The 22,734-nt window shown below is 44.4% G+C and overlaps 1 protein-coding gene across 3 annotated transcripts; it reads right to left on the bottom strand.

Annotated features, from left to right (window-relative positions):
* Positions 1 to 759: 759 nt before the first annotated feature.
* On the bottom strand, positions 760 to 22,568 carry zzz3 (zinc finger, ZZ-type containing 3). Of its 3 annotated transcripts, none has more exons than XM_080503459.1 (12): positions 22,481 to 22,568; positions 14,264 to 16,250; positions 10,460 to 10,598; positions 7,941 to 8,088; positions 7,647 to 7,801; positions 6,915 to 6,986; positions 6,556 to 6,657; positions 6,173 to 6,268; positions 4,659 to 4,808; positions 3,668 to 3,802; positions 3,213 to 3,313; positions 760 to 2,608 (listed from the first exon to the last, which is right to left on the bottom strand). In XM_080503459.1, exons 2-12 carry the CDS (start codon positions 16,183 to 16,185, stop codon positions 2,464 to 2,466), a joined length of 3,165 nt encoding a protein of 1,054 aa, XP_080359585.1. In that variant the 5' UTR covers positions 16,186 to 16,250; positions 22,481 to 22,568; the 3' UTR covers positions 760 to 2,463. The 3 variants fall into 3 exon arrangements, with proteins under 3 accessions (XP_080359585.1, XP_080359584.1, XP_080359586.1); XM_080503458.1 differs by lacking the exon at positions 22,481 to 22,568 and adding an exon at positions 21,499 to 22,190; XM_080503460.1 differs by lacking the exons at positions 760 to 2,608; positions 3,213 to 3,313; positions 3,668 to 3,802; ... (3 more) ...; positions 6,915 to 6,986; positions 22,481 to 22,568 and adding exons at positions 7,227 to 7,580; positions 21,499 to 22,190.
* Between the last annotated feature and the right edge of the window lie 166 nt (positions 22,569 to 22,734).

Genomic DNA, 22,734 nt, shown 5'->3' with positions numbered 1-22,734 from the left:
ATCCACCAAGAGCTAGTGAATGACAGATACTCACACCTACGCCAACTTCCGCGACATCCAATACGTTTGTATTGTAGGAGAAAAGCAGAATATTCTCCCAGTTAATATGAACAAAATAGTTTTCTACATCCTCCTTGAAGAAAAGATCATGCACAGCATCATCAAATGACCTTTACCTGCAAAGGTCCACAGTGTCAGAGACACGCACAAAAAAAAAAAAAAGCACAGGAGAATTAGTTTCCCATCTTCTTTACAAAATCACATTTCAAAATTGATTTCCATCAAATTAAAAAAAAAAAAAAAAGTCTGAAACCACAGGAGCATTTAATGTGAACATTTCACACTTTCCGCTGGTAGAGGAGGTGATAAACGATCTGCCATTCAAAGGAGAAATCCAAGAGCTTCTCTTCATCTGATACACATTCAAACATCCTGTTCTGAGGTTTTTCATCACGTCTCCTTTCAGATTCGATCAGCTGCCGTTATTTCTGCACCTTTCACCACTTTAACACCTCGGCTTTAACGCCGAGGTGTCGATGTGACAGGAACTTTGCATCTCGATTTAGGATCTTGTTTAACCGTTTTACCGCAAAGAGACTGATTCAGCAAGATCCTGTCTGAGGACCACATGATGGAAGACAATCCGTTTAAGTATTCAAATAAACACAAATCATACATTTCAAAGTCAGTGTATTGTGTTGTAAAGTTATATGTCGGATTGTGTTTAGATTTTTGTGTGTGTCCAGTTGAAGCTCGGTTTTCATACATTTGCCAATCATATTAACTACCCTAAACATGTAAATAAAAGTGACCAATATAATAAAGCCAGTGATCATGAAGATGAACAACACAAAAGTGAAAACATTATTTTCACATACTTTTATTTCCACGGTTCTCCTCTAGCATTTTTTTTTTTTTTTTACATTATTATTTTTTTTTTTTTACATAAGAACAGACTGTTATACACAGATATTGAAGCGGGGCGAAGGGGGTGAGGAAAGGAGACGAAAACCATACAAAATGGTGTCTACTCAAGCACAACAAAATCTATGTGTATAAAACTGTGGGTTGTTCCACCGTAGAGGCACCGACTGACGACCTCTTCATTTTTATTTTTTTTGTTGGTTTTTTTTTTAAATAGATTAATAAAAATACAATCTTTTAAATGGAACTTTTATAGTGGGCTGCAAAATTAAAGAACTAGAGGCATGATGACCGGATCAATAATGTGAGTCGATCGATGGAGCCACACAGGAACGGTGAGGTTGTGGCCACGTTCAGGGGTCCCTCCCCCCTCCCCAAAACAAGATTTATTTTATTTTATTTTTTTTTACTTTTTAATTCTTTTAATGGCACACAGCAACTAAGCGCTGGCTACTTTTTTTTTTTCCACTTTTCACCATATACTTGTACACTCAACATGATCAACAACGGCACACATTGGGGGAGGGAAAAGAAAAAGCAACCAAAAACACAAGTCTTGTGTATTTTCTTCCTTCGGGAAGCTCTGTGGGCCGTAGTGCTTCATTGTTAGACATGTTTTAGTGGCGAGAGCAAAGGGAATAGTAATGAGATGAATGCGCGCGTCCGTGTGTGTGTGTGTCCCCGCGGTGAATGAGTAGAGCAGCGTTGTGTGACGGTGTGCGCGAGTGGCTCCGTGCTACGACACGGCGCCCACTGTGTTCGACAGGCCTGTCTGCCGGACGTCTCCCGCAGCGGCCCCAAACTCCTGCCGAGAACACTACGAGTCATAAATAGTCAATCTACAGATACCTAGCTAGGACTTATGGTTTTTTTTTTTGTTGGGTTTTTTTTTTTTTGTTCCACTCTTGCATAACACGGAGACCACGTACACACATACAGACCACCTATGTGTAGCTCAGTCCACTAGTACACGCTGGTAAACAACACATCTCTGTCGGGTGCCGCGTCACCACGCTGATCCGTCGACTCTCCGCCCTCCGAGCAGCACGGGGGAGATAACTCATGTCAGGGGATGGGGTGGGAGGGTGGGGGTGGAGGAACGTGGGACAGCCCTCCTGGTGCCGCAGAGCTCGGGAATGTCGTGTGCCTTCTGATTTCTTTTGTTGTTTTTTTTTGTCATTTTCTTTCTTTCTTTTCTTTTTTTTTTTAAATAGTGTATCATTTCAAATCACATATCCATTAAATAACCTGGCTGAGGTGGGGCGGGTGCCACCCCCCTCCCCGCCTTGTTTCTGAGGAGCCAACATGGCCGCTCTGTTGCCCAAGTCAGGGAGGTTAGTTACTAACAGCCCCCTTCCCAACCCACCAGCAGCACTGTGGTGTGCTCGGAGGCCCCCGGCTGTCTGCCGCCTGCTGCTGGCCGTCCTGCCTGGCGGCGGGTTAAGCGGTTAACTTGGACTTGGAGGATGGAGCCATGCACAGAGTGGCCTGTGGGATATGTGGAGAGAGAGCCTGGAGCTAGGAGCGCCGGGGACCCTGTCATCTGTTGGCGGGGAAGTAGTTAGGGTCCAGGTAGTTGTAGCCCGTGCTCTGTGGCAGACAGTAGTCTCTGTCCAGGAAGGTTTGGGCCTGGTACACCGGCTCCAGGTGGTGGGTCGCCTTGTGGGTCTCCGTCTTGAACAAGCTGGAAGGAGCCAGAATGTCAGTCACCAAACAATAAAATCAATACGGGATTTACAGTCAAATGTGACTTAATTCAACAGCCAGTCAGAGAGACTACACACAAAAAGTAAGTTAAAAAGGTGCCACATTTGTAGAGATTGTGTATTGGTAGGACGATCAACAGAGTGGAGTATCTTATTTGTGCCCATGAAATATACTTTCCAAATGGACCAGGCGATGAAGGGCGGTAATGGCAGAGCTTGAGACAGACTGACTTCATGCAGTTCGAGATTGTCTGTTGGCCACGTCGGCCTACAATCTTTGTTATTCTATAGACAATTGCCTATTGTTTCCTGGGACGCCCACGTTACCGTCAGACCCTCTTATATGGGGACGACCAGGGCTCAAGGCAAAGAATCCTCCCTCCTTGTTTTCAGTCAACGTGGCATATAGATCTTTGGAGCACCCACCGACTGGCCTATTCTCACAGGGACTGACAGGAATCTGGATACATCTCAAAGTGAAATAAACTGATGCAGCAAAAAAAAAATTACACTCTTTTTGAGAGTTTTTTTTTTTTTTTTTTACAAAAAATTTCAATATATCACAGGGGTGGAGGATCTCACCAGTCGGAGCAGTTGGAGCAGAAATCGACCGCGTTGTTTGTCGGACAATCCTGACAGTGCCACCGAACTCCCTGGATGGGCTCCATTCCGCAGACGTCACACTGCGCAAAAACAGCACACAAGTACATATAATATCCACCAAAACGCAACCGGTGAAATATCCTCCATCATTTTGATTGACACTCAATTGGCGAATGTTTATGTCTGAAAAATCTCAAGATTTAAAAATGCTGCAGGTATAAATTCAGCTTTTTCTTAATTGATTTTTAATAACTTGTTATAGTGTTTGCAATGTTCCATTTCGCAGCGTAAACATGGAATAGTCAAAATATAAGACACAAAATATCAATTATTCAGTGGGGAACAACTGGGGTAGTTTACAAACACACACAGCAACACATTGGAACCTGGTCGTACAGTCGACATGGACAAGTACGGCGGTGCAGAGTCCTCACCTTGAAGCCGACGTGCTGCACCGCAGCCTTATCTTCCTGGATCTCCTGGAGCTTGTGTTTTTTCAACCGCTTCAGCTCCAAAAGCTCTTTGTACTCTGGCAGATTCCGGAGCTCCAGGGGAATGCTCTCCTCGTCCTGATCACAAGAAGGGAGGAGCGATAGGCATCAGGACAAGCGCGGACCAAACATCAAGACACCGCTCCAAGGATTTCAGTCCGATAAGGATATCCTCTCAGTGTGTCATGCCCTCAGACTTGTTTTCAGACAGTATTGATCCGTCTAATTTTAGAACACGAGCAGCGATATCCATAAACATCAATCCAGGTTTCCTCTGTAACAGAGAGCGGAATATAGAGCACAGATTGTCTTTCAGCCTGAAAGAACTCGTGTGAAAACCTTTGTAGAGTTTGCCAACTCTGACCTACACAAAACCGACTTTCTTAGAGAGATGGGTTGAAAAAAAAAAAAAAAGGAAAAGGTCCAAGTCCAGCAATTTGTTTTCTAAAAACCCATCACTCCCTCCTCAGCTCACACAGCCTCGTTAAGGTGCCAACACACTCTGCAGTCTTTCATTCCTTTTTTTGCAAATACACCCAAGGTAAAGGACAACTTGTTAAATTGAAAGCTTATTGTGGCCCGCGCCGGCAGCGGAGGCTGTGTCAGAGGTTTTGTTAAGGCACTGATGGAGAGAGCAGCCTGTGTTCTCAGCAAGGTGCCGCGACCTGGTTTTACTTAAAGGTTACTGCCATCAAAAGAGAGAGGAAGAAATGCCAGGGCTTGAATAACGGCGTGCGTCAGTTGAGTTGCGCGGCACAAATGAGAAGGGAGCAGATTCTGGCCGCCGCCTCTGATTCATCCACTTTTTACAGCACCAAGAAGCTTTGATTGTAGCAAAATGCTTCGACGCATTCGAATCTGAGCAAATGGCGCAAAGCAAAGTGAACAGAGGGAGTGAAACGCGTTGTGTCTGGGAAGCAGAGACACGACTGACCGAGTCATCAGCAGAGGGATCCTGCACGCTGTTGTAATACGCCACGCGCTCGTCTTCTTCATCCATGTAGACCGGAGGCTCGTAAGAAGTGAGGAAGGTGGATGGGCGGTACAGGTGTTTGTTGAGGTGGTGCTGCCTCTTACTGGATGCCTGAAGAACATGCAGGAGTCATTTCAAGAGCAGACTATTGTTTTGAAATCAGACAATTACAACTACTTGTTAACAGCAGTACCGTATTTACACCGGGTTATAAGGCGCACCTACATTGATTGACATAATTTACAACTTCATTCATATATAAGGCGCACCGCCCTATAAGGCGCATGGAACAGACCAGTGGTCAGTAACATTTATAGCTCAAAGCCATTACGTTACATTTTCCATTGCTTCTAACACCCAGAGAGGTGCACACGCTTTATTTTGATAGTCCTACCTGCAGCCTATGCCAGTACCACACTACACACAAAACCTTCTTCACTACTGGTTGACAACTTACAACTACCGGTAATAATAATAATAATAATAAACTAAACTACATGAACTAAGCAACAAAAACACAACACAACACAATTATTACCGACACCACAAACCAAATATAACCCCCAATAATTGCATTTAAAACACCACAAACAGCTGCAATGAATTATGGGAGTTTCTATCGGCTGCACTGAGGAGCTCAGGTTGAATTTGTCGCTGCAAGGCATGATGTCCCATCATGCCTTGCAGCGACAAATTCATGTTTTGTGTTGTTGGAGGTTATTGTGGCTCGTTGTTGGGCTTGGTGTTGATTGTGTTTATGTTCCCCAGTTTAGGGAGTAATTATTTCATTTAGTTTATTTTGGTTTGTTAGAACGTTGGTGTGCAACCATGAGTGATTAAGGTGTTGTGCGGAGTCTCGTCCGCACTGAAGATCTGGTTGCAAAGTTAGAGTTGTCAAAATAAAAGCTTGTAGTTGTTCAGCTGTCAAATAGCAGCCTGGAGTAGAACAATCGTCCATATATAAGGCGCACCGGGTTATAAGGCGCACTGGCAGCTTTTAAGAAAATTTGAGGTATTTAGGTGCGCATTATAGGGCGGAAAATACGGTAAGTAAAAATGATGTGTGAGAAGTATCCAAGCAATAATGTCTCGGAAAAAAGTCTTGGAGCTCTGCTTTTTGTAAAATGACAGCACAGGTGCCTGAAAACTGTCGACGCTGAGAATTTTTTTTATCTCATCATGGTCATACTGATATGAATACATATATGCTATTTGACATTCACGAAGAAGCTGCAGCACAATGTTTCAATTATCCTGCTTCCTGTTTCAAATATCTTTCATTGTCACATTTTAATACAAAGTTCATCTTAAAAGGAGAAAAAATAATCCCGCCTCTTCCCAAACCCATGTTCATCATCACAGCAGCAGATATCTTCATAAATTGAATTGGCTGCCCAGCTCTCACTTAAATAAATACGGACTATATTTAATACCAAGAGAAGGTTCGCGAGTGTGGTTATAGGGTTAAGCATTACCTTTTTAGTGTACATGCAGAGGTTGGGTGTTCTTCCAGGCACGGGGATACCAGCTTTTGTCAGTTTGATGAAGTACTTTTGAACTCGACTGGCAACCTGAAATGTTTAAACGGGAAAACGGCAGATTGTTTCAAACGGAAGACCTGAAGCGCGTGTATCATCAAGCAGGTCGGAGGGGTCAAATCATGGCAATATTTAAGTTAGTGTCACAACAAGGTAAGAAAAGCACAAAAATATAAGTTTGGTAGGTGACATAGCAGTAGTTGTTTGTGATGAACTCTCCCTTTATCACTCCCAACTGTCCAACAAACAGTGAATCTAAATGGGGGTCTGGCAGCTGTGTAATTGTTTGTACTTGATCTCAATTTTTCTTCTTTCGTCACCTGTTTTGCCGTTCGATTTCCCAGCTCGTCAGCAATCTTCTGCCACCTTCTCGACTCTACTTCCTCAGGCGGAAACTTGACGAGGAGCTGCTCCAACTTCCTCTAACGAGATACAACAAACGTGGTGTGAACGCCACACGAGGACAAACTCCCCGAGTGCAAAATCAATCACACTTTGGGGAGAGATGATCAACCAAATAGTATAAAAAGGTTTTAGTAGGTCAATCAAACTGCCTCTTCACCTTTTATGTTTTTTTTGTATGCACGTGGGTTTATGACAAACTAAACAACTCCCCTGACAAAACACATCGGCGACGTCAAAAATTACTGAAACATCTTAAGATACTCGTTACACCAACCTGCTCCTCCACGGTCCACAGCTGGTTAAATGTGTCAGGCTTGTTTGGGTGACAAATCCTCCCCCTGATCATCTGTCGAGAGCACACAAAGTGACAGGCATGCAAAAAAAAAAAAGGATTGACACGAGACAAAAATAATGGGCACGCCACCAAGTGGAGGGATTTTGTACATGTGAAGTGCCTGGCGCAGCCGAGCCGTCAGTTTGACGGAGAAAGCCGGGCTGTCAGATGTGACTGGAGATGTGTCGTTGGGAGGACGGAGAGGAAAAACAGCGAGTCTTTTTGACTGACAAACACAAATCCGGTTGAAATTCACGGAGCGTCGTCTGGGGAAATGCAAATGCGCTCGTGCAATATAAGCAGGGGACGCAACAGAAATAATCAAGGACTTGTTTGCTCGGTGCCAACGACTTTGCACCGTCTCATCCCACCGATGAATCAACTCGCTGCAGTTACGACGCTGGGGGAAAAAAAAAAACACGCAACGGATGCATAGAATGAGACGCGATCGGAGGGGCGGGACAGGCGTGCGCCTCGGGTTTCCATAGATACCGTCCTTTGTGCCACGTGCCTGACCGTGTCGAGGAGGATGAATGAAGGAGACAAGGATGGCGGAGGTGTGAAACGGTAATAGCCTGATGGTTTGCGCGGCGACCTGCGGTAGAACTGTGACGGCAGCTGTGGCTTCGTGTGTCTGTAGAGATCGTTCCAGTAATAACGCTTTGGACATACCTGCGTTTGTCTGCCATTCTCTGGGGCGTCGCTCGTGGGTAAAGACGAGTACACGGTGGAGGCTTCGCCTTCGCCTTCCTTTTTGGGCTCAAGGGGACTTTTTGGTCTTACAGGCAAACCTGAAGTGGAATGACAAAGGAGTCTCTCTGGTGTTTCTATTGATGAGAAACAAAACAAAAGAATAGGGGATTAATTAATACAAATAACCAATAAATTAAAATTGACTAATTTATTAAAATACCAATTAAAAAGAAAGAAGGAAAAAAAAAAAGGTGCTTAGAAATTTTTGAGTGCCTTTGTCGAAGATCAACTTTAGTCGCCGGGTTTTGCGCTTCTTATCGCAGAACTCCCTCTCAAAGTCACCGAGACCAGAGGTGTACTGCTCCCAGGCGACGTCGGGGAGCTGGACCACGCGCTGAGGACACGGCAGGCCCAGATTCACCTGAGAGCCACACGAACCAGGGGTCAAAGGTCAACCAAGACATGAATGTATGCCGTCAATGTGTTCAGTGAAATGAGCTTCAGATGTGCTCAAGCAGCAGATCATCTCTATTTTATGAGCCATCGGTAACATAATTCAAACAAGCCCTTACACACGTCAGCCATAACACTGTGACAACTGACAGGCGCGATGATGAAGCGATAATCTGTGTTTTTCACTTCACTAGGCAGACGCTTGGGTTATGCTAGTCAGCAAGTGAACTTTTAGGCTGTAAAATTGATGGTAGAAACAGAAAAAAAGAAAGAAACTGCAGAGGGATGAAGATTTTGATTGAGTTTGACGTGGCCTGTGGTGACTGAGTGATGGAGTCAGAATCACACTGCAGTTCATCTTGGGAGTAGCAGCGGTCGGGGTCGTCAAAAGTGGTCCGGGGGAAGAAACAGCAGTGACAGGTGACTGATTCACGGTGGGGCTCAGGCTGAACTGATCAATACAAATTATCCCATGGTTGCCGGGTGTCAAATACTCTTGTTTACCACCGTAAGGAGGTTACCACAGCGGTATAAATTCATGCATACACAAAACATCCCGTGCATGCACAGAGGGCTAAGAGTCGACACAAACAACATGACAAAACCAACCGCACCAAGTTTACTTCTTGGAATTCAGTCGAGTATAAAATGGAGTAGTTGTATCCAAAATAAACTTTCGTGAAACATTGCTAAAACAACATACGGAAAACACTCATAAATACACAAGTTTGGAAACGACGTCCAGTGAAATTCAGGCGACTCCGGACTGAAAACATCTGTGATCCGATCAAACAAAACTGTCTGAATTTATGAGCATATACCAATGTGTACTTTATGTATTTAACGTCGATAAATGTGGTCTGGCTGTTCACTGTAGAATATTCATCATCCAGACTTCATTTATCATTAGTAGTGCACAGACTGTAAACACAGACTGTGAACATTACTCAACCGCCAAAATAAAAGGATAATAATACTATTAATCATCTATCAATAAACATATACACGCAAGTCATTTTATCAGGTACATTTAATTACTTGTTAAAGCAACTCTAATCAGCTAATCAATTGGCGAGAATTCAATGTATTTAGGCCTTTAGACATGGTCGAGTTGGCCAGCTGAGAAAGGGGCCGAAAAGTGAATTTAAATGTGGCCTGGTTTTGGTGCCACATGGGCTGAACAGAGTATTCCAGAAACTGCTGATCTGCTGGAGTCTTTCACACACACCCACACAGCCATTTATATGGGCTACGGTCAGAAAATGAGAAAATATCCAGTGAGCAGCAGTTCTCTGGGAGAAAATATCCTGTCGATGCCAGACGAGAATTGCCTGGTTTAAGCTAATGAAAATGGAGCAAATCACTCGTCTCCGGCAGCGCAACACGAGGAGAACCTTGACGCTGATGGGTTACGGGAGCAGAAGGTTGCGCCTGTCAGGTAAGAACAGGAAACGGAGGCTTACAGTTCAAACACGCTCACCTACACTGAGCTGCAGAAAAATGTGGAAATCGCTTAGTCAGATAAATCTTGATTAGCGCTGCCACACTCAGAATGTACGGTCATAATTAGGGGTAAACGTCATAAAAACAGGGTTCCGCTCTGCTTTTTATCAACGGTTGGGGCTGCTGGTGATATAGAGGAGATATTCTTGGCACACCTTTGGCATCAAATCGCAATCCAATTGAGCAACTTTGGGAAGAGTTACCCAACCATTTATAATGTAGGATACATTCAAAAGATTCAGGCAATCAGGAGAAAGCATCTTACTATGTGTGCAAGAGACCAGGCTGGAAGTTAGAACTACATAACCGACATATAATGCTCCACTGGAAATCACTGCACGGGCTCAACAAGACCACTGGAACAGAGTACACGAGGCTATCACCAAATTAAGTTAAAACTAAACAATCCCTCTTCTCAGGGCCAAAGCTTTATAATGGGAAACTGCTCCTGGACATTATCAGTGAAGAGTTCTTAAGCCCGCATCTCCGTTAGTATGTAGTTGCATTAGTGCCTATGGTGTGGCCTTGCACATTAAGGCTTCAGAGCAACCTTGTGACATCTCTTACATGAAAGTCCTTGAATATTTCAGCAAGATGATCCTAAACCACATACTGCTTCCATCTCAACAGCTTTTCATTTTCTATGAAATGGTCAAATGTTTCCGTTTTAACATCTGATATGGTCCTGGGATTTACCCAGAATAAAATATGGACTTTGTGATATTTGCAAATAATTGCTTTCGCTTTGTTGTTCATTTACCATAGCACCCTAACCGTTCTGGATTTTAAAACCTTTTTTTTTTTTTTGCGGTTGGACTGGTCCGCGTTTGTGTTACCTGTTTTTGCAGCTGCTCCACAAAGCTGATGGGATCGGAGAGTGCCTCTCTCTGGTGACGTGCCAGCGTCTCCAGGTCCAGGATGGCCTGTGTGCGCTGGGCCTCGAGGACTCCGATGGTCTGCAGCAGTCTCTGATAACTGACATAAAGGGAAGCGAGGTTAGACACGGGTGGAGGGAGGGGACTGCTTACATTATTTAACCTGACACTTGCAATGCTGCAGTGCATCAAGATTTTAGCCCACAGACCATGCATAATTCAAAGAAGCTGCCGAGACCCAAAACAACTGCACAAAACACAATTATTTTTTTTTTACATTCTCTACCTGCTTTGCAAAACACTTGTTTATCCGTGCAACTATAATCAGTCGTTGTGTTTTAGAGGAGCAGCCATAATATCAAACAACTCAAATAGCTTCCTCTCCATTGCAGCCCCATCGTGGACTCTCACGGCGGCAAACGAAATGATAGGATAGCTGAATTTTTAGAACAGGTAAATAGAAAAACACTCAGGTTGTGCAGGGCTTGCATCACCTTCAGCACTTCGAGTCTGACCTTTCCACTCACACACTCTGGGGCAACAGGAGAACTGCTAACTGCGCCGTCAATGACTAAGTGTGGGACTGACTCAGACTGTGTGAGCAGGGCTGACGGAATCTAAATCTATGTCACAGCATCCCGCCTGACTAGAGCGTACTGCAGGTGAAGCTCAGCGGAGCGGATCAATCTCCTCTGACACGACATGAATCAAAATCAATGCACACGACACTATTTACTCAACACCTGCCAGGGCTTAAAACATGCTCCAAGTTAAATATTATGAGTAAACCGTGTTTAACAGTATTTGCTCTGCAATAGTGTCACACCAACTTCTGCTTCACCGTTTTTGTACGGAGGTTTTATTCTGATTAAAAGCAGTCGCTGCGCCAACGTCAGCTGCCCAGATGAGCCGCGCATTACTACGTTTTAAAGAAATGAAAAGGAGACGGACCATCATTCTGGACTTCTTCCAATTGTCCAGGGACAACACTGGTGTTTCATTGCCACCTACTGGGCCTGAGCTCCACTGACCTGAAAGCCGGGCTGAACAACACTGACACCATGTTAAAGCCTGATAGGAACTGGAGCCTGCCTGTAAACAAATTGACATTTGTCAAAATCCACAAAACTGACACAAAGATGCAAATACATGGCATTTTGTATTTGCATCATCAATCACGCCTCGGTACAATTTCTCTACATTCAGCAACTCGGAAATGCCTCGTCATGCTTTCCTAAAAGTGACTCCCAAAGTTGCATTGATCGCAGGCTTCAGAATTCCCCTTACTCAGCCAGATCCAAACCTCAGCGTGTCACAGAAACCTGATTGAATTACTTTGTAACAGGAGAGTAGTGAAATCCTGCTCTCAATCCACAATCCAAACAAATTGAAACATTCACTAACAATAACATTGGGAGACAAGGGGGGGGGGGGGGGGGGGCTCAGCTGATCACGTCTCAAAGCTCCTGGAGCCCTGCACCCGTCCTGCTGCGAAGAAACGGCACAAATCAGCAGCGCTGCCACAGTGCAGTTAGAGGGGCTGGGGAGCACAGCGTGGGACTTGTCCACAACCATAAACATCCCATCTTGCAGGACAGCTAACCACGAACAAAGGTCAAACACTGAGAAATCCGTCTCCTCGAAAAACGACTCATCTCATCAGCAGTCATGTTTAATATCCAGCCGCTCCCCCAAGCACTTAATTCACACAATCACAGCAGCAGGCGTAAGGTGGAAAAATGCTGAAACATGAGAAAACTAAACAATAAGACTGCAGCTCTATTTAGATGCTTATCAAACATTCATGGGGGGGGAAAAAAGGTCCTGAAATAACATAAAGCATTGTGTACCTGTGTCAGAAATTATTTAAAAACACAGAAGAAAACTACATCCCTTCATGTTTGTTTGCTTGGGATTCTTTTTTGCTTATCAAAACTACTGTTATTTTGATTGTATTTAGATCACATTGTTTCAGAAATTGTGATTTCAATCAACAATAATAAGAATCGTCAATGTAATTTTTCTTTATCAGCACAAAACAATCAACATGGGCAGATCCAAAGAAGAAAATGTGAGATGAAAATGACTTTAAATCCAAAAATATAATAAAAACAAATACCAGATATGGAAATTTCATGAAACCATTTCATGAAAAAAGCTAAACATGAATTTGACTTCAAACAGAGAGAAAAATTTTAAGACGGATGCAACAAAAGACTGTGAAAGGTGCCAATACAAATGGAAACTGATTTTACAAACAGATGGTGAATCAAAAATGGGATGAAATCATGAAACGTTTCATTTTTCCATGGACTGATATAACTGGCTATGGTGAATGTGGCTTTTTGCCACTGTAAATTACCTACCATATTTTGCCAAACACTGTGATACTAGTCCTGTGCACATCTGCCTCTCAGCGAGAAGAGTATTTTTGTCTTTTTTTATTTTGGTTTTGTTTTTGTAAATCATGCAGCCTTTTCTCCCTTCTTCCTGGTTGAATAATTGAGGCTGCAATGGAAATTATTAGCAGCATTTTAGGTGCAAATGCAGGAGTGTGGCTACAAACAACAGACCTATGGACCATTTGCAGAAACGGTAAAATGAGATCAAGAAGAAGAGGGAAATTTCAGGGGATATTGAGATGGATGATATGTGTCGCAGCATGTGGGAAGACATTTTTTTTTCTTGGCATATCTTTCAACAGGCTTAACACACAGACGCCCCGACGGCCCGCTATCCCGACAATGCGGCTCACTGTTCTCAAGTTATGTTGCTGCTTTGACATATATATATATATATATATATATACTGCTGCGCCGATGAGAACAGACCATGTGACAATAGTGGATGTTGTGACGTGCACGGACCTCATATCCGGGATGTAAGGTCAGTAAATTCATGTAAAATACAGAGTTTGCTTATCCCATGCGAATGCACAGCAGGAAACACAGAAGTGCTAATCCTGTGTGAATAGTACATTAAACAGTCATTTAAATGTAGGTGGAGAATTAGCTGTGGTATATCCCAAATGTTATACTGATCTTTGATGGACATATAAGTAGATAATGTTTGATTTAAAAAAGGAAAAAAGGAGGGGAAAAAGAAATCACAAGGAAAAACAGGCTTAATGCTCCACCAGACTGAGTTCAGCAGTCAGATGAAATCCTTGGCTGCGACAGTGTGTGATATGGATTTCATATAGTTTGGTGCAACAGCAGTTTTATGCTCCACTAAATTGGGCACAACTGCTGGAACAGACTTCAATATGTAAGAAAGTTATGGTGGACACCAGCCACATATGGCAACCATAAACGCCACTGGTGCTTTTCGAAAATAAATCAACAGAATGGAGTAGTTGCTCTTGTGGCATTTTTGTAAAGACTCTGCAACGTCTCTGCTCCTAGGGAACGTCTGAACCACAAATCATACTGTACTGATGCGGTCTATGGGAGCACAACCTGGACATCGGCCACACAAATGTCTCATTTGTTTCGATGAAAGACCATCAATATAGGGCCACGGTCAAACATGTCATTGTGATTGCTTATATTTTGCCCAAATCAAAGTGAATCAACGTTTACCTTCATGCGTGTTAAACACTGAACTCAAATATTTTTTTTCATGAAAGTGTGATCTTTGAACAGAGAATCCCTTTTCACTTCAAAAGCAGCTTCGATTTGTTTTTATCCACACAAGAGAAATCCACGTGCGTGAGAAATAATGATCGACACCAACAGAAAGAGTCCCTCAGGGGCTCCCACATACTCTTTGTTGTGTTTTAGAGCCAGGTGGTCCGACTCAAAGTAATACACGTCTGGCTCGTCCTCCTCCTCTTCCTCCTCCTCCTCTTCTTCCTCCTCCTCCTCCTCCTCCTCCTCCTCCTCCTCCTCCTCAGCAGCCTGGCTCTGTGTCAGCTCCTTGTTGCCCTCAGCTTCTTTGCCCTCCACAGAACCACCGTCCTCACCAGCGGCCCTCTCTCCAAGATTAACAGAAACTGGCTCCTCACTGAAGGGGCCGACAGAGTCTGAGGACACAGGTTCGTCCTCCATGGGGCAGCCCTCCTGCAGCCCCACCACCACTTCACCCTCTTCCTTCAAGGGACCATTGTCTCTGGGAGGGGAGCTGGGCTTGGAGGAGGAGGAGGAGGAGGAGGCTTTGCCGCCGGACACAGCCCTCCTAGGTGAGGTCCGCAAAGTATATCTATGTTCATATAGTTCTGTGAAAGAGGGGGACATGTTGGATATCGAGGGGTTGCACTCGGGCTCTGTGGGGGAGGGGGATTTTGTTAGAGGGGGTGTAGTTTCTCCTGAGTTGCTGTTGTTGTTGTTGATTGGACTACTGTTCATGTTTATGGTAAAAGAGGAGGCAAAGGAGGAGGAGGAGGTGGAAGCAGTGGCAACTTCCTGCACTGGTGTTGGAGTTCGGCCATTGGCATCTTTTTGGTTCTCCGTCACCTGCTCTTCATGAGCCAAACACAACGGATCACCTACCACATCCACCTCCATCTCCTCTACCTCCTGTTCCTTAGCCACGATCAACTCGGGGACAGGATCCACCAGAGCACCCTCACATTTTGGTGCAGAGGAGGCTGGCAATACAGAGACCTCCATCTGCCCGGGTTCAGAGTTTCTACAAGGCACGGCGGGGTCAGGGAATGAGGGCGCCCCCGTCTGACTGCCGTTGAGCAGAGACGGGCAGTTTGTGGCAGAGGTGGGATTTGCACGAGGCTCTTCAGTGAGTGTGCCGGATTGCTCTGCTTTGTTTTCTCGGAGTCCATTAGAGGCCTTGTGATCATTTGGGGGCTGAGCTGCCCCATCACACTCCAAACAACCATCCTCTGCCTTCCTCCCCGTCAGCTCACCTGCCTGCTTACCGAGGACAGGTGAGGCCGGATCTGTGTTGGCAGAGTTTTGGCTGGGTAATTCTTCACAACTGTTTTCCTTACTAAGCTCTGGTAAAGAGACTGGACTTTCAGGTTTCAGACACTCGGGGTGGTCCTCCTCCTGTCCCTGAGACTCTCCAGAGCGGGAGCAGCGTTTGGCCCTTTTAATTTGAGGAAAAGAATCTTGTGCCCTCTTCCCTTTATCACAGTTCTCTGACTTTTCTGGGCTAACGTCCTTCTCTATACAGGGCACGCCCCGCTTCCTGGAGCTAGTCCATTGTTCAGCCTCGGCTGGAGACGCATTGGTGTCCAATACATTTTCATGTAGCACGGTCGGCTGCGAGTCAACTTGTGTGTGAGTGTTTTGCTTTTCATCCTGCTTCGTGTTCTGTTTAGCGTCCTGCTTAGACTCCTGTTTTGACTCGCTGTTGGCGTCCTGCTTCGACTCCTGCTTGGCGTCCTTTGTGTCCTGCTTTGACTCGCTCTTGGCGTCCTGCTTCGACTCCTGCTTGGTGTCGTTTGTGTCCTGCTTTGACTCCTGCTTGGAGTCCTTGGCATCCTGCTTGAAGTCCGGCTTGGCGTCCTGCTTCGACTCCGGCTTGGCGTCCTGCTTCGACTCCGGCTTGGCGTCCTGCTTCGACTCCTGTTTCTTCTTGGGCGAGCGAGCCCTGGGAAGAGGCGACACTGGAGTCTCCTCAGGCTGCGCGATGCTGCGGTTTCTGAGAGTTCGACCACAAAAGTTCTCATCCAATCCATTGAGCCCCACTGATGACCTTGTGACACGCGAGGAACGGGACGCGGCCATACTACGGCGGGTGCCTAGAGTCTCCTCATCCTGGTGCGCTCTCCTCTGCAGCAGAATGTGGGCACCTGCAAGACAAACACCAACAGACCCTTAATTAAACTGCTTAAGGACCAAACAGCCAATTCACCCAGCTAAACAATAAAATTCTAACATGCCAATAAGTATTGACGCGATTGGTTTCATAGCAGGACAAATTAATAAAATAAAAAAGCAGATCTGAGCATTAGCCCTGGGGTGTCACAAACGCACGCATGTTCCAGAAGCCTTTTGTTGAATACTGCTTGGGTCATTTCTCAGCTCACACCAGAGAGGTATTGATTTCTTCTGTCATTGTATCTAAGCAACACCTTCTGTCCACAGGCAAAAGTCGCTGTCGTATACCAGGTGGTTACAAAGACTATGCATTTAGAACTGCAGGGAATTTTACACTGACAACAATCAATCCAATGTAAATGACCAACTCAATCTACAAATGACTCATGAATGAAAAGGCTTTCAAGTTCATTTTTATGAGCTTGGTAACATGATGTGCCTTTATGTCAGTAATGCAGGTTACATTTATGAAGGCGTATTACCTATCTAAGAAATAGGGGGGAAAAAACAGCCACTGCGACAGCATTTTTTATTACCTGGCTGGAGAGATTAAAGTGTTTTCTGTGTAAAATAAATCAGATTTCCCGGCTGACTGATTTCTGACACAGAAGCCACATTGTGATGGGTAAATTCAATACAGCAGAGATAACACTGCAGACATAGGCTTGTCATCAGACACTGTAGGCTTTTTTATCTCTTTATACCAGGTGTGCCAGAATGCTAACGGGCTGCAGCCCTCCCAAAACTTGTCAGGACATACACAAAGTCAAACACTCCAACAAGGATTCGCACAATGAACTTCCTGGCACAATTCTAAGCACAACAAAGCCTTCCAATACTCGCTCTTTGGGTTACTGTGGCGTCCTGCAGATGAAGATATCCTTGTGTGAGTTACAACAAAATCCAGGCTTGTAGTGCAAACTGGAAATTTAACACCGTCTGAATGTGACCATGCAGTACATCAACTTAGATCGCCGCATTTTGGATAGATAATTCATTTCACAGATAAGACATAACCTCCATTCAAATGTAACTTATGTCTAAACATCTAATGGGATTATGCTAGTGAAGCAAACATGATTTGATTACCGGTGCAGGATTAGTCATCACAACCATTTTAATATGCTGGTTTCTCATTCTGTGCACCACAAAAGTCCTAACATGAGATAAAGAAAAAATTAAATAAAATACACAGCCTTGGAAGACTGAAAACAATGATGCTATAAAAACTCATCGAACAAACAGTAAACGAGATGTCCCCAATGATCAGACCGCAGAAAATACCTCCAACATCTCCACATTCTGATCGGAGAGTGCAGTAAACAACAACCACAATATGCGTGCATGGGAACATGCAGACAATTAGCAGGAATCTTTTGAGATCACAAAGAAATGCTTGTCTCTGTTAAAAGACGATGAATTCCCAAGAATATTTCTTGCCAATACACACACACACACGCACGCACGCGGATAACTTGCTACTTACATGTCCTCTGGATCATGGTGCAGCTAATAAATCTAAGAAAGAGGACAATAAAAAAACGTGCCATGGTAAAGGGCATATAAAAGTGACATTAAGCCGGAGATGATCTCACTGGGTGTCCTTTAGCACACGGCCGGATGTAACTGTAGTCTTCAGTTGAAGTCAGACGCATTGCATCAATTAACATTGTGGACAAAGTGCTCATTTACAATAATTCCGAGTCCAGCAATCTGGAGGGTGACCTTTGTCAAAACTAATGTCGAAGCTAATTTATGTTATATACTTGGACAGCACCTTGCTTTTAGCACATAGTAAGATTGAACTGTCTCAACCAGAAGTGAGCCAGCATCAAAATCCATTTTGATCATAATCCTTGAGAGAGCCGGCACAATAGTCACCTGGACCAAGCAAACAGTACATGTACAAATTACTCACACTTCACTACAGACTCCAGCTGAGAAAGCTAATGTGATTTATCCATGCTTAAAATACAAGGGAGAGAAAGAAACACGAAAAAGGGAGCCGGTTATTCACACTGAGCACTCACCCTTAGACTCTGCTCAACAAAACTAATAACGACGACTCGTCTGACCTGCTTCAAAAAAATTATAATAATCAGGATGTGAAAATTATTTGAGTTATAGTGGAGCTCAATAACCACATATAACACTCATTTCTTGCAATAATCACCGTGTTTTATAACTTACTGGCAAATCTTACATTAATAATTAATCAGGCCTAATGCTGAGTTTAAATGTCTGTTGGAAAGTTCAGCACTCGGTTAATATTCCATGGGACTATCCTGTCTCAGTTCAGACTTAAACCAATGTAGCATGGTCCTGACAGGTGTAATGACTGGAATGCTGTAAAATAAAGAGTAAATGTGGCCTGTTTGTTTCGAAAGGAGTGAATGAAGTTCGGTCTTTAAAATGGCATGAGCTCCCTTTGGCTTTTAAATGTGTCACTTACGTGCATTCATTTATGTCACTAACTCGCTGAATACAAAGCTTGAATTATGGAATCTATGTTCAGAAAGACATTGACAAGGCGAGAATGATTTTTTTCCTCAAATTTGTCAGTAAAAGCAACTAAGTGTCTTTCAAATGAAATCCAGATCTGATATGAAACTGGTGATGACTCACAGCAGCACAAAGGTCATCTGATGTGAGGTCATTGGGAAGTCCTGATCAGATCGAGGCAGATTTTAACAAAACATTTTCTTTGTATTAATTTGTGACCGGCAACCTGAGCTGACCAGCTCTGCAGACTGTACAACAGATCACAACTCCAATGTAGCAGCATTCGCGACCCAAGGTCTGAAAAGTGTGCCGCTGTGGAACTATTTCCAAGGAGAAAGCAGCGACCGCCCAAAGGCCTCAAGCAAGATCTGCAATACCAGAGTTTCTAGAGGCAGAAGCATCAGAGCTTTGTTCACTACAACCAATTTGATGTGACATCTAAAAACTAAACATGTCGCGGAGAACAAAGGTTTCACGAGAGGTGCTTTTTTCATCGGCCCTGCCGAGAAGACTCCAACTGCTTGATGATATATATGCCATATTCAGTAAGTACCTTGCTTTCCTGCCATCTCCACATTACTTTTCAGACACAGCCTTACTGGAGGTCCTGCTTTTACTACAGATATTTGGAATGCTGGCGTTTCAAACATGTCGCTGACTTGGACACTTTTCAATTAAATCGAGCAGTGTTGCATACAGCCCAGTTTCATAGGCTGCAGAAGGGTCAGACTGGTAAAATATAGGGACTGTGCAATGCTTTCTGATCAGAACACCTCAGCTATCTGGGACTATTATAGAAACAAAGATCTGCTTCAACTGGATCTGATCGAAATTTAAAGGAGAAGATTGAATTGTTTTTTCAAGAAATATTCACAAAACAGACGGGCCTGTGATTCTACAGAGGTTGTAGGAGAGGAAAAGATTTACCACAAACCTGTAAATAAAAGCCAAAGTCATCAAGCAATACAAGCGACTAAGAAATTCCCTGCATGGAACTCTAACTCAAAATCTGCAGAACTTATGTGGTCATGACTTTATGTGAATGGAAGCAAACTGATCTGAACCATGACTAGAGACTAAAAATGCTAGTTACAAATCTAATGGTTAAACACAGGAAACATTTACGCTCGGTATTTCCATTACAAATTATCATTGCTATGAGAAAATTCCCAATAAACACTGTCTAACACTCAAATTAACACTATCCCAGACACAATGAAGAAGGCCGCGATGCCACATGGGTTAATTTCCATCAGTGAAAAGAAGTAGGAAAATAGCTTCCTGGAAGTTTCTGTGTCGACATGTTTGTTTTTAACAGCGATGCCGAGGGGAGACGAGACAATGTGCGAGATCGAGGTTCAAGATACCATCTTGCGGTGCCAGTGACCAGGATTCCAGCTGTTCAACTACAATTTTGTTATAGATTCAAAATCCTGCCACATTTCGTACAAAGCATGTCTAGTAAACTTAATTTAGTCCAGGTGTCGTATAGATATCGAGTTCGTCTTGATTTAATTTGGCAAAAAAAAAAAATCAGGTTGCTCCTTTCTTTTGGTGCAAAGAGGCATGAAAACGTTAAGAAAAAGTTCAAATGTAATTCTTAAAACTATAAAAAGTTAAAGACTTTAGAGAAAACAGTTGATGGTACTTCCTGATGCAAAATACTGTAAATTTTACAAATTCCTTCTTTTGAATTCTTATGAATTTGATACTGATGGCATTCAGTGTTGAAGAGTTCAGGTGTCAGTGTTATGACCACTATGCAATGCAATTCCCAGCAAATAAATCAGAAAAAGTAACTTGTCTTTTTTTAAATTTAATTTAATATCCTCTCTTGTTGATTTTCACACTTAACAGTGTCACCCTGGGGGCTGGATTGAACACGTTATGGAACATTGTATTTGTTGTTTGCAGTGCAGAAATTGCGAACCGTTTTGTCCTGTAGGAGCAGGATCATAAGTATTGTGAAAAGTGTGTGGGCCACATGGTAGCACAGAGGTTATCGCTCATGCCTCACAGTGAGAAGGTCCAAAAACATGCATGTGAGATGACCTTAAATTGCCTCTTGGTGTGAATATGAGTGTGTGTCTGTCTCTGTGTGTTTGCCCTGTGATGGACTGGAGGTCTGTCCACAGTGTATCCAGCCCTCCCTGCTTCCTTACCTAAGTCTAATAACAGAGTTTACATTGCAATCTTCTGGTTTGGAGCAGAAAAATAGCCAAACCATTGGGAGGGGGGGGGGGCTTCTGGACCAATCACATACAGGGATAGTTGCCAACAACAAACCCCAAATCTCTGTGTGTTTTAGATCTCACACAAAGCAGTGGAAACACTGGACAGTGCGATACTGAATCTTCACCTCACGCACTTCAGCCCACTCCCAATGACCCTCTGAAGCCTTGTTTGGTTGTCAAGTGATGTTGGCACCTGCTGACTGCATCACTGTGACCATGACAGATCGGCTCTAACAGATGGTGCTGTGCAGCTTCCAGTCAAGATATCGAGGCTGGGAAGTCAAAACATATAAACAAGGAGAGTGTGGAAGCTATTGTTGACAGAAACCAGCTAGGCTAACCTCCGCCGCTGCGTTCAGGGTGGGAAACTTGTTACTCTGCGATGTGTTCGGACTGTCCATCCCTGTCGCTGACCTGCAGTTCAATACTTCCAACTGGGCCTACAGGCAACAGCAGATCCGCGAAGCGGTGCTGGAATACATACCGATGAGATCCGCTCAGATCGCACCATCCCGGCTCCTCATCAGCTGCCTTCCGCGAGCTTCGGCGAACGTTCAAAAAAAAAAAAAAAAAAAGTTGCAGGCACGAGGAAGCCGTTTAAACTGGCGAGCACGTGCAGCCGGTTAAGTTAGCAGCGGTTTACGGCGGGTTGGTTAGCGCCACAACTCCCGGGTCCATCAATAAAACACTTTAACCAAAAAACAAGCTGGGTGCCGCGAAGAGGGGCTACGCGTTAGCATGGCTCAACTTCCAGCCAAACCTTAGTTGACCTAGCATACCCGTTTTAGCAAGGCTAGCCGCGGCAGCAACTAACTTACCGTTAGCCGCGGCGGCTAAACATAAAAACATGAACGCTTCGAACTCCCAAGCCTGCAGACTGTTGCGCGGCTGGGATTAAAATGTTAGCCCCCACACGCGCGCGCGCCGCCGCGAGCCAACAAGTCCATTTGCGAGCTGGCGAAGCCAAATCTCCTCGACTAGTTTAGCCAACTTAGCTAGCCCTAGTTTCGCTGTTTACCGCATCGTGCGGAGGAGAATCGTGGCGGTTTTACGTGAAGCCGCTCTAATAACATTACACGCTAGCTTGCGCCGCAGCTCGTGGAGACGATGACTCCGACAGCACGACCCACAAACAAAACAAATCCAAACCCCGGGCGACGTTTTCGTCTAAAAAAGGTTCACGTTTGCAGTGAAGTAGCACGATTAGCAGGCGAGCGGTAAGAACAAGCGGCTGGTAACCAGTTTTAGCAGCAGCGGCTAGCCGCTGCGGGCTGACACTAGCTAGCCGGGCTAGCTGATTGTTCCGCGCACAACTTTGCCGATTGTATTTGTGTGCTGCAAACCACCACGGCCGCACGCATTTCCGGCGGGCTGATAAATTCAACTTTTGCAGTTCGCCCCGGCTCGCGAACCGAGTCGGAGGCACACTTCGAAAACAGCTTTTGTCGCTCGTGAAATGCACATACCTCACTTCCGTAAATCTGCTGCACGTTCGGCCGCAGCCATGTTTCCAGTCCAGTCAACTAGTCGGGGTGTGTGAGCCGAGCCGAGCCGACTCAGCCGCTCTCCTCAAAAATGCAACACTATCTTCTATATTTCTGTGCCATCGGTCTCGGTGCCACTTTTTTTCTTAATTGACGAGCGACCGCTGACACGGCAACTGTCTTTTATGTAACCTTTACCTCCCCGTTGCCCAGCCTCCAAGTCAACACGAGAAGTG

This window comes from Blennius ocellaris, assembly GCF_963422515.1.
Source record: "Blennius ocellaris genome assembly, chromosome: 10".
In the NCBI taxonomy this organism is placed as follows: Eukaryota; Metazoa; Chordata; class Actinopteri; order Blenniiformes; family Blenniidae; genus Blennius; species Blennius ocellaris.
This window is presented reverse-complemented; position numbering and strand designations above follow the sequence as displayed.